Source organism: Urocitellus parryii, chromosome X (assembly GCF_045843805.1).
Source record: "Urocitellus parryii isolate mUroPar1 chromosome X, mUroPar1.hap1, whole genome shotgun sequence".
Classification (NCBI taxonomy): domain Eukaryota; kingdom Metazoa; phylum Chordata; class Mammalia; order Rodentia; family Sciuridae; genus Urocitellus; species Urocitellus parryii.
The window spans coordinates 85,629,195-85,641,627 of NC_135547.1; the positions used below are offsets into that span (position 1 = coordinate 85,629,195).

At 35.9% G+C, this 12,433-nt stretch overlaps 1 protein-coding gene across 5 annotated transcripts in view; it reads right to left on the reverse strand.

Moving 5' to 3' along the window:
- Positions 1 to 12,433, reverse strand: part of Rragb (Ras related GTP binding B) — a 41,193-nt gene that overhangs the window by 5,930 nt on the left and 22,830 nt on the right. For 2 of the 5 annotated variants that reach the window (XR_013342579.1, XR_013342578.1), the window contains exons 6-10: positions 12,004 to 12,099; positions 9,724 to 9,846; positions 7,162 to 7,253; positions 6,033 to 6,148; positions 368 to 490 (exon numbers count right to left, since the gene is read on the reverse strand). Coding sequence is in view for 2 of the 5 variants with exons in the window: in XM_026413605.2 (XP_026269390.1) it covers positions 3,173 to 3,270; positions 6,033 to 6,148; positions 7,162 to 7,253; positions 9,724 to 9,846; positions 12,004 to 12,099 (525 nt within the window). In the remaining 3 variants the exon portion in view is untranslated. Of the gene's footprint in view, positions 1 to 367; positions 491 to 2,804; positions 3,271 to 6,032; positions 6,149 to 6,817; positions 6,964 to 7,161; positions 7,254 to 9,723; positions 9,847 to 12,003; positions 12,100 to 12,433 lie in introns of those variants that run through there. The other 3 variants (XM_026413605.2, XM_026413607.1, XR_003303014.1) reach the window with 2 other exon arrangements.

Consider the following 12,433-nt stretch of genomic DNA (forward strand, 5'->3'; position numbering starts at 1 on the left):
TCTCAGGCCATAGACAGCAGGCTCTATTCCTCAGGGCTCAAGGTGAGGCAGACCTCATGGTGGAAGACTGTGGCAGTAGGAAGCAGCTCACATGATTTTCAGAAAGCAGAGACTCCACTCACCAGATACAAATATATACCCCAGAGCCACGCCCCTAATGCCCCACCTCCTCCAGCCATACCCTAGCTTCCAATTCCCACCCAATTAATCCCATCAGGTGATCAATTCACTGATTGGATTAAGTCTTTTGTGGCCCTGTCATTTATTCTCTGAATCTTCTTGCAAGGTCTCACATATAAGCTTTTGGGTGATACCTCATATCCAAACTATAACATTCTATCTCTGGCCCCCAAAAGTTTACACTTACCTGACAATGTAAAATATATTTAATCCATTCCCAAGAGCCCCCATAGTCAACAGTTCCGAGATTGCTCAAAGTTCAAGTCCAAAGTCTTCTCTGAGGCTCAAGGCAATCTCACATTGTAAGCTCCTGTAAAATTCAAAGCAATTTACAAATATCCAATATATAATGATACAGAGTAAACATTTCCATTCAGCAAAATAGGGGCATTAGAAAGAAGGGATAAGACCAAAGTGAGACTGAAATTCAGCTGGGCAAATAAATTCTAGTGTTCTGTGTCTGGCATCTAGAGTACATCTTAATGTCCTCTCTAAAGCACTTGGGTATCTCTGCCCCTGTGGCCTTATTAGTTGCAGCCCAAGTAGCCTTTCTATTGGCTTAACTTCACTCAATTCCTGCAGCCTTCCTTAGAGGAAATTCCATAGCACTGGCATTTCTTAAACTTCGGGGTCTCCACTGCAGTTTTGGTTTTCTCCTCACATCTCCATGTATCACCCTCTCAGGGGTTGCCTGCGCGAACTCTGACCCTCCTATACTTTGCCTGGCCTCCCAGGCCCTCTTTGAAATCTTGGTGGAAGCCTCCATGAACCCCTAACTCCAGCTTCCTGCATTCCTGCAGAACCAGCACCATGTATTTTTGATGCCAAAGTCTGCTGCCATCTCAAGCCACAGCCAAGCCTTCTGGGACCCTGGGCCAGAAGCCTCTGAGGGCCTGAGTAGTTGAGAATGTTGAAGAAACTTCCTAGGTCCCCTTGCTCAAGAAGGTTACTCCTTTGGGCTCATGAGAATTTTCACTTTTACTCCCTTGAGCCTGAGGTGGGTGTGATCTTGCCAGTTCCTGAGGTGCCCTCAAGCCATCTTTCTCCTAGTCTCTGGAAAAAGTCTTTAGCATTTCTTTAGAGGTAGTAATGTCTTTAACAACTGCAAATTCCTTAGCCACAGTTTTACTCCTGCCTTTCCAGTCCAAGTTTTAAAATATTTCTGCTCCGCTTTCTTCTCCTGAATATCACAATTAATTTGACTAAAAGGTGTCAGCAATATCCATGCCATGGCCCGAATGCTAAGCTATCTAGAAATTTCTTCTGCCAGATTAAGAAATCCATCACTTTTAAGTCAGCCTCAAAAAAAAAAAAAAAAGTCTCAGGACACAGGCAAAATACAGACAACTTCTCAGCCAGAACATAACATGAATGGCCTCTAGTCCAATTAACTTTTCCTATAGATCCTCTTTAGCACTGTTTTCACTGTCCACAGTCCTACTGGCATTTTGATTTTCTGAGCTCCCACCAGAATTTGCCATTAAGCTCTGCTTATGACAACCTAAAGCATTTTCAGCTAGCACTGCTAAAAATCTCAAAATTTCTCTCAACAATTCCAAAAGCTCAAAAATCTTTGAACCACAGTCAGGTTAGTCACAGCAACAACACCACTTCTTGGTACCAATTTCTGTATTAGTCAGCTTTTTTGCCACTCTGACTAAAAGACCCAACCAGCACAATTACAAAGCAGGATAAGTTCATTTGGGAGCTAACAGTTTCATAGGTTTCAGTCCATAGAGAGCAGGCTCCATTCCTTGGGGCTCAAGGTGAGGCAGGACATCAGGGTGGAAGAGTATAGTGGAGAGAAGCAGCTCACATGATGATCAAAAAGCAGAGAGAAAGAGAGACTCCACTCTACAGATACAAAATATATACACCAAAGCCATGCCCCTAATGCCCAACCTCCTCCAGCCATACCCCAGCCTTCAGTTACCACTCAATCCCATCAGGTGATTAATTCACTGATTGGGTTAAGGCTCTCATAACCCAATCATTTCTTCTCTGAATCTTGCATTGTCTCACACATGAGCTTTTGGGGGACACCTCACATCCAAACCATAACAAACTCCCAGCTTATAAAAGGTTTTATAAAGTTTGACTATAGAATAATGAAGTTAAATCCCAAGAGGGGCTATGGAATATATAAAATTAACCACTGCTGGACCTTGAAGAAAGATTTCATCTCCTAAATCCTCATCTATTTCCCCTCCACTTATTACTTATTCCTTCTTGAGTTGTATTCCGCAACAGACTTTTAATCCAGATACTATGGACTCAGATTACTAACAGCTTCCCCAACTGTTGTTAGTCCACATAATCTTGACAAATTTTCTTTCAAAATTGCTTTCACATAATTCTCCTGCTCAATTGTCCACAATGGTTTCCTAGTTCCGAATGCATTTAGATATTGTATATCTAAACTCTTCTGTCTAGCTTTAAGGCTAAAATTTGGCTCCATTCTTCCATCCATCATTGTCACCTTCACTAGGATAAGTATGAAATTCCTTTGCTCTTAGGATAGAGGTAAAGAAACAAGGGGAAAAAAAACAGACACTGAAATCCCTAACAGCAAAAGTTTATTTACAGTTGAAGTTAAGGAATATTTTAATGCATGCTGAGGAAAACAGTAATATTTCAAACTTATAGGTTACTATCTAATACGGAATACAAGAGGATGCTGGGAAAGGCTTTGGCATACACAACTATTGGAACCAGGTTATATGACACTTAAACACTATTAGAACCAGGTTATCAGAACACTTACATATATACTACTTTTATGTCACATCAACTTCATAGACAGTTCACCTAACTCCTCACTGGCTATTTGAGTAAATAGCATTCAAGGTTAAACATTAAGACTGGGGAATAGAGAAGGAATACAGAAGTGGTACACATTACAACATTTCGGGGCCTACACATATTAATACAACACTAAGATTAATTAATAAACAGTGTTTTAATTTTTGTGTGAAATAGTATTCAGCAATGTTTAGCGCATGAGAAGACACTGCTTTGGTCCGTCCACTCTTTCCAGCTTTTCAAAATGTTTCCTGGCATTGCGGATGTTGATCAGAGTAGCTGCAGAAGCTGAGGGTAGGAGTGGGGAGATACACAACAGAATAAATATGGGGAGCCAAAGGAGTGTTTAACTAGTAAACACTAGTAAAAACAAAACAGACAAAAGAGAGCCAAATCCTTCAACGTACGTCACAGAGAACATAGGAAAAGGAACTTCCAAGTTATCAAGGTTTAATTTTTCTGAAGATTGGCTCATATTCTAAACACAAAATTTCTAAAATTTTGGTTTGGGACTAAAGAATAAAACCCATTATTTTATGTTTTAATATTAGCCTAATGTAGGAAAAGCCAGTAGGTAATAGATAATTTAAAGTTCTAGAAATATTGCAGAAAGCTTTATCTCAATGTTTGAAATAGATAAGGCTATTACACTTCCCTTCATGCCCATAACAGAAAGATGGGAATGTAGCACATAGTAATATACAATGACATAAAATTGTCCAGCATTTGAAAGTTTAGAGGTTATGTGGACCATCCTTTGAAAAATTTATAACATAACTCTAAAGTCTCTAAAGAAAGAAATTTAAGAAGACCTTAGAATGTGGAAGGACTTCCCATGTTCTTGGATAGGCAGAATATTGTCAAAATGGCCATACTACTGAAAGAACTATACAGATTCAATTCCCATCAAAATTTCAATGACATTCTTCATGGAAATAGAAAAAGCAGTCATGAAATTCTTTTGGAAAAATAAGAAGCCCAGAATAGCCAAAGCAACTCTTAGCAAGAAAAGCAAATTAGGAGGCATCATAATACCCGACCTAAAATTATTCTATAGAGATATAGTAACAAAAACAATATGGTATTCGTACCAAAACAGACATGAAGACCATAATGGAACAGAATAGAAGATGCAGAAACAAATCCCCCAAAATTCAATTACCTCATACCAGACAAAGGCACCAAAAACATACATTGGAGAAACAATAGCCTATTCAACAAATGGTGCTGGGAAAACTGGAAATTCATACATAGTAGAATAAAATTTAACCCCTATCTCTCACCCTGTACAAAACTCACCTCAAAGTGGATCAAGAACCTAGACCAGAGACCCTGCACATAATAGAAAAAATATAGGCCCAACACTCCAACTTATCAACTCAGGAACTGACTTCTTTAACAAGACTCGTAAAGCACAGAAGTAAAACCAATAATCTAAATGGGATGGCATCAAACAAAAAAGCTTCTTTATAACAAAGGAAACAAATGAGAGCCTACAGAATGGGAGAAACTCTTTGCCCCTGTACCTCAGTTAGAACATTAATTTCCTGGATATATAAACAACTCAAAAAACTTAACATAAAAAAAACCCAATCAGTAAATAGGCAAAGGAACCAAACAGACACTTTACAGAAGAAATATGAATGGTCAACAAATATATGAAAAATGTGCAACATCACTAGTAATTAGAGAAATGCAAATTAAAACTACACTGAGATTTCATCTCATTCCAGTCAGAATGGCAACTATCAAGAATACAAGTAAAAATAAATGTTGCTGAGGATATGGATGAACATTGCTGGTAAGACTGAAAATTTGTGCAACCACTCTGGAAGGCAATATGGAGATTCCTCAGAAAACTTGGAATGAAACCACCATTTGACCCATTCCTCATTACACATTCAAAGAATTTAAAATCAGCATACTACACTGATACAGCCACATCACTATTTATAGCAGCTCAATTCACAATAGCTAAGCTACAGAGCCAGCCTTGTTGCCCTATAACAGATGAATGAATAAAGAAGATGTAGTATATATACACAATGGAATATTACTCGGCCATAAAGAAGAATTACTTTATGACATTTGCCCAAAACTGGATGGATCTGGAGACTCTCATGCTAAATTCAATTAGCCAGTTCCACAAAGCTAAAGGTTTAATGTTTTCTCTGGTATGTGGAAGCTAACCCACAATAATGGGGGGAAGTGAGGGGAAGAAAAGAATTTCAGTAGATTAGACAATGAAGAATGGAGGGAAGGGAGGAGGGATAGAAAAAGGAAAGGAATGAATCTGACATAATTTTCCCATGTACATATATGAAAATAACACAGTGAATATCACCATCATGTACATCAGTAAGAATGAGATCCTAACTAGAATAAGATATATTCCATGCTTATATAATTATGTCAAAATGGATTCTGCTATCATGTATAACTAAAAAGAACCAATAAATAAATAAAATCTATATATATGAAGCATAAATCATGGACTTCAGTTCTCTTTAAAATTCCTTGATTTAGTCACTTGTTTTCTGAAGTTCCCATGAAGAAAAACACAATACCCTAGAGGCAAAATTGTTTTTCAGCTTCAAAATGTGTCTACCACTGTTACTTGTTTTTTTTTTCAGTGTGTTAAAATATAGATGACATGAAATTTACAATGTTAACCATTTTTTTTTGGCGGGGGTACCAGGGACTGAATTTAGGGGCACTCAACCACTGAGCCACATCCAGCCCTCTTTTGTATTTTATTTAGATACAGGGTCTCACTGAATTGCTTAGCACCTTGCTTTTGCTGAGGCTGGTTTTGAACTCAGGATCCTGCCCCAGCCTCCCAAGCCACTGGGATTTCAGGTATGTGCCAACATATCAGCCACATTAACCATTTTAAGTGTATGGTTGAATGCAATTAAGAACTTTCATATTGTTGTATGACCAACCCCACTGTAAAATAATTTTAAAATATCTTATACAATAATACCTCTAGGGCAATTGTTTAGAGAATATGTAGATTTGAAATGATGTCATCTTAAGTTTAAACTTACGAATGGATGGATCAGACATCACAACCATCACATAAGTGTTAGATGTAAAGATGTCAATGAAAGCAGCAAAGTTAGAGTTTCTGACTTCCATACTCTGGAAAGAGGCAGCCAGCTTGCTACAGAAGAAAGGAATAAAATAATAACAATATAAGAAGTTTATATCTTTTAGGTTAAACATTTTTATAGTATTAATATACCTTAATTTATCCCTTGAGAGTTTATAAGGAAAGTCTAAAATTGAATTTAACATGTTTCAGAGTGACTGAAATGAAAATTAGGCTAGGACTTCATATTGACTGAGAAATGAAAATAGGTTTAGACCTAGATCTATGTTGAAAAATCATGTTACAAATGACTTCTTTAATATTTAAGAAGCATCCTTATTTGGAATTTCCCTATCTTGGCAATTAATACTTATATCTGTTTGATGTTACATTTATATTCAAGAAATTACCCCATTTCTTTGAAAACAAACAAGGCAACTATATTTGCTTGTTATTTGCTATTTCTTGTTCAAAATGTTAGCGTAAACACTCTAGAAAGTCTCAAAGTATACTAAGATGTAAAGTGGGCAAATTGATCCCCACTCTCCAAGCATCAAGTTTTTATCAGGTAAGAATTTGATTTTTAAATCTTTACTTATTTATGATATTTAGCCATTCATTTTCCCTCTATTTGTAATACCCAAGACTCAAATCTTATTCAATCAAACCAGATACATCATAATTTGACATTTCTAAACTCTCTTCTGTTATCATTTCTGAATCAGTATCTATTTTACTTACTATTGTTTTATAGTCAATTCTGTTATTTAGTACGGCAAATTCTTTCTTTCTTTTCAAAACTCTCTTGGATATTCTCAGTTTATTTCTTCCCAAATAATACTAAACACGTTGAAAGGGTATTTTGCTTGAATATTTCTCAGATGCTTCTGGATTAGTTGAGTTTGCATGAAAGGACAAGGATCTGTATTTTAGTCAACTGTAAGCTCCCTTAGAGTTCAATTTTCTTTTTGATTAAAGCAACCATTGTGAACATAGAAGTTTAGTCAACAACTATAGTTATTTGTATTTCTCAAAAATGATAATTTTCCCAGAAATTAATGTATCATTCCTATAAGATCGCTTACCTGCAGCTCAGCTTGAATTGCTTAATAATGTTGCTGATTTTCTCAAATCTATGAGCATCACGCTGCTCTTTACACTGATAATGAGAAATCACCTGTGAAAATGAACATTGTTCTTTGAATCCATGCAAAATATTCATATAACCCACTGCTGCTACTTGAAGTAGACATCTGTTAGTTTCTTGACCACCTGGTTTACCATCTTCTCCTGTCTGTATCATATCTTTGTTAAGATTGCATGTGATTTCAATATCCATCCAGATGGTCTATTCAGTATTGTTTGGTTATAACTTTATTAGATCATTTAAGTATTCTACATATATTCTTTGACTTATCATAGTTCAACTTTTGACTTTACATTGGTGTTAAAGTGATAGGAATTCAGTAGAAACAATATCTCAAATTTTCCCATACTAAGGATATGTGATACTGACAAACTCTTGTGAGGCTGGGCAGCAGCAGAGAGCCATAACTCGAAGTTAACCATGAGATACATTATAAGGGTAAACAACAGATACTTTTCAGTGTTACTTGTGTTGCTAGGCTATGATGTTTGGTACGTTAGGTACATTAAATGCATTTTCAACTTATGGTGGGTTTATCAGGACACAAACCCATCCCAAGTCAAGGAGCATCTGTATTTTGGTTTACTGATATTCATTCTCAATTTTTAATTTAATTTTTAATTATCAACATTTAATCATTAAATATTCACCTTATTTCAATGTTTCACAGGATGATTTTTGATTTTAAAAACATACAAAACAAGGAAAATAAAATACATAACAACTCTTGAGGTTTAATTACTATATTTAAATTTAATGAAGTCTATAATCAAGTAGCTTTGGGAATTATATTTTAAAAGCTTAACTAGATAATTCTAACCATTGAGAACTATTTTTAAATGAATCTATTCAGGATAAACACCAACACCAGCTGAAAATACTTTTCCTAACAGTTTGAGATTTTAGTAAATCATACAAGTATCCTACAGGCCAAATGCAAAGTTTATAATAGGAAGCAAAACTGAGTCAATTGCCAAAATAAAATTCTCAGGGAAATACCCTGAGGTAACACGAAACTTTCAACATTTAATTTATATATAAAGAGCAGGACAGATCCACATGCTTGACTTACTCCCCTCAGTAAAAATGGTCAATTACATTTAAACTTTTTTTTAACTGTTGATGGACCTTTATTTGTTTATATGTGGTGATGAGAACCGAACCCAGTGCCTCATACATGCTAAGCAAGTGCTCTAGCACTGAGCCACATTCCCAGCCCAAACACATTTAAACTTGGTCATCAAGAGAAACAAAAGCTACCTATTACTGTCAGTGAATAATAGAGAGCTTACTAACATTATCTTCTAAGACCTTGTGTAGTAGATATAGCATGGTAATACTGCTGTAGCAGAGTCCTGTTGTGCCATGCACACTGAGACAGATGGAATAGGTTACTTGCTTGTTGCCATTCACACTAGCAGGAAAAAAAAACTGGTTTGGAGAAGTAATTTCAGGCACATAACACATGCCACTGGACTGAGGCAGAAAGTCACTCTAGTTACGACTCCTTGCCTCAGCTATATCAGCTAGCAGGAAGAATGGCTCCACAGTGCTGCTATGGCTATAAGTAATATTTCTACAAAGGAAAAGAGGAATTGTACTTTATATTTTCTGCCCTCAGTTGACACAGCAGCAAAGGGAACCAACATTTAATAGTTCACCTATGTCAAAGCTTGTGATAGATGCTTAATGTTACTATGCCCCATTTTAATGAACATGATAAACCTATGATACAGATAGTATTATCTCCATTTTAAAAAAGGGGAAACAAGCTCAGAGAGATTAAGAAATGTCTAAAATTACCAAGCAGTGGTAGAACTCAGAAACAAATTATTTACTGGGAGCTGCTCTTAAGAGTTACATTTCCTAAGCTAGTTAAAAATTACTTTTTTATGCAGTGTGTTGGGACATCATTTTCTATCACTGGTATTTAAACATTTTATTTATAAAGATAATACTAGCTTTTGCATCCTCTATTCAGGGCTATACAAAAAAACAATAGGGTCTAATATAGTTGCTAAGTTCAATTTATACAAAAAGTAACAGTATCAACATGCATCTTTTCCCCTTTAATTCTCCATCTGCTCTTAGCTATATCACTGAGTTGACCCTTACTTCTCTTCCAGTTTTCACCTTAGCCTTTTGGAGAAAAGGGAGGGAAGAGAGTTATCTCAAAAGGACAATACAATAAATTTCATAATAAAATTCAAGAGAAAATAGGAATATTTCATCCCAAATAAATAGTTATTAGCAGAAATAATCTAAACCCTCTAATAGGGTATACCTGCAAAAACCTATGGTTTACTAGTTACAAAGGAGCTAAACACCAAAGGACTTCTTTCAGATCACTTGTCAACAATATTACTTTATAAATAGGGCTGAGTATGCTGAAGTAATGAGACAAGAGAAAAAGGTTCTTCCTAAAAGGGAAACATGCTATTCTGTGTTCCTGAATAGAAGGTACTGTGTGAAATACATCTTCAGAACAAAAAGTTCTTACCAGAAAAGTAGCTCTCTCAAACAGAAGTACTTCATCAGCCTCAATAATTTCAGCAAAATTCCTTAAGTTCATTTCCAGCTGCTGAACATTGGGAATCAGTTGATAAACAATGCTGGACCAAGCCTAACAGAACAGAAGCATAATGTAATATTACTAACAGTTAGCCAGTCCCAGACCTTTGAAAAGAGTAAATAAACTATAAACCATCACATATAAACAGCAAAACATGATGACAATTGAATCCCAAACAAATACTGACATTAAATATAACACAAATGAAATGAGAAAATGAAGCTATATTTGATTTTTATCCTTGAATTGAATAGTTTTAAGTTCAAACACTTTTTTTAAATGCTGGAGAAACTTCTTTCCATTGATAATTAAAATTAAACAGGTGATTTAATGCCATTATGTTGCTTTAGGGAAAAAAAGTAGCAAAATATGACCTACTGTGTTAAAAAGCTTCTAATCTAGACCTTCGACAAATATTTAAATCCAACAGTGCAAATTTCTTTAAAGAACCTAATAATGCTATATAAAACATATGTCCAAGAATCAATTTTGTGAAAATATCAGAGCCACATGGACAAATGGCTCCTCCCCTCAGTGGTGTAATATACCATTATAAGAGAACCAGTGGTATTATCATTCCCAAAGGTTGTTGTCATGTGTAAAAATTATTGATCCAACAGAATTTCAAAAGGTCCGTTGTGTTTGCCTAAAACTGACTTCATCCAGAGGAGTATGACTAATGTAAGCAGTTGAAATTATCCACACCCTCCCTCTAGTCTCTTAAGGCCCTTTTATTTGTATTTCCATTATAATACTTCCTTTACTTTCACTCCAATTTGTCTGGTTAGGTGTATTTTCTTCTTCTCTCCCCTACTAGACGGCAGGAATCTGATCTTAGTCATCTGGGTATGCAACAGCATCAAGTAGATAGGCAATGAGCGCTTGTTGAATAAAACTTAATATAAAAATTTAAGTCAGTTCTATGCAACATTGATGTAAGAGATAGTAGTGCCATGTCTCTGATCCATTTAGTTTTATTACTTAGGCATAGGGGTTCAGGTTCCAAATTCCCAGGTCGGTGTTAATGTCACTGCTGAATTTACCTTGGAGAAGGCACCAAAGCTAACCACAGCAGAGACATTGTCACTCACAGCAGTGTTGTGATTAGCCAATTGTCTTTGGTCGTGTTATGTATTGCCATCCTTCACACCGCAGTTGGTTCTTATCAGTGCGTCATGTCCATCCTTATTCACGGTTACCTGTTCTATGGGAATAAGGCTTTGAGAGAAATTCGGCCCATATTAATCTAGAACAGTACTTCCTAGACAGGTATCTCAAAATGATGTTATTAGAGTGAGGCTGGGTCAACATAATATTGGGGAAAAAAGTGAATTAGTTTAAAAAAATGGCTATTTTTAAAGTCCAATGGCTTTTCTCCTTGGCAAGTCAGGTTTCTGTGCTTCTGGTTGTAGACACTTGTCAGATGCAGTTGATACTGAGGCTCTAGCTATCAATGACAGAGAAGGATCCTTTGCCACTCAGAGTCAGACTTGTCAATGGATACCAGAAGCAGTCTGAAGGAAAGGTCAGACCACAGGAGGATCCAAAAGGAGACAGTCCTTAAATCACTCAGTAGAAAAAAGGGAGGAAGCAGGAGCCTATGTGCCAATAGGTAATTTCAGCTTCATCCGTAAAGAATTATTGTTATAATCTCTATAATTACTTCAAGCAGTGTGGTATCCATTCCAGCAAGGGGAACAATCCTGGTTGGAAGAATGTTGGTCTCCAATCTGGCATGAAAGTTGAAGCTACTATACTCTAGGAATAATATGTCTCATCCTAAGATTCCCTTCTCCAGTCTCTCCACTAAGTATTTTTCTTCTACTACTACCCAAACTTAGGTAGACTAGTTTATATCATATAGAGGTACCTGTATACAAGATACAACTCCAGTTAGAATTGAGACCATGACAGTTCAAAATATATGATGGCCAGTGAGTAAAGTTTCTGCTTTCACAAAGTCAGTATCAAATTAATCATACCCAAACTGGCTAATTCAATATGATTTGGTAACAATGTCGACCCAATGTAGGATTAAAACCAAAATCTGTTAAGTTTGGTATTCTTCAATTTGTTGCAGATTATTTCATTTTTTAGTACAACAAATCAAGACGGCTATGAAATTGTTTAAAATATTTCAATTTTGTTAATATTCTTCTAGCTCTTTTTCATGCTCTTAAAATGAGAGAACCCAGGAAACATACACACCTTATAGAGAGTTTCATCCCAGATAGATGTTCGGAAACAAGAACATTCCAATGGGCGAGACAAACGCCTCAGATCTTCTTCTCGCTCTTTAAAAATCTGAATTAAACAGTCCAACATACTGATCAGCATATAACAGTTCTCCTCTTTGATTGCAAAATCTAAGATATAATTATTTCAACATGTTTTAATCAAAAGCTTTTGCTCCTTAAGAGGAATTTGGAATATGTACCTTATTTCACAAACTAGAATGGCAGAAATTATCTCAGGACAAGTGTAAAAGTGCTACTGGTTACTAGAATTATTTAGACTTATACTGTGTGTGCTCTATACACGTTGAGAGCACTGTATTAGAAAATAAAATTTATTATATAGAGGAATCTTAAAAAATATCTAACACTCCAAATCATTAAATCTGGGCATTTCAAGAGTT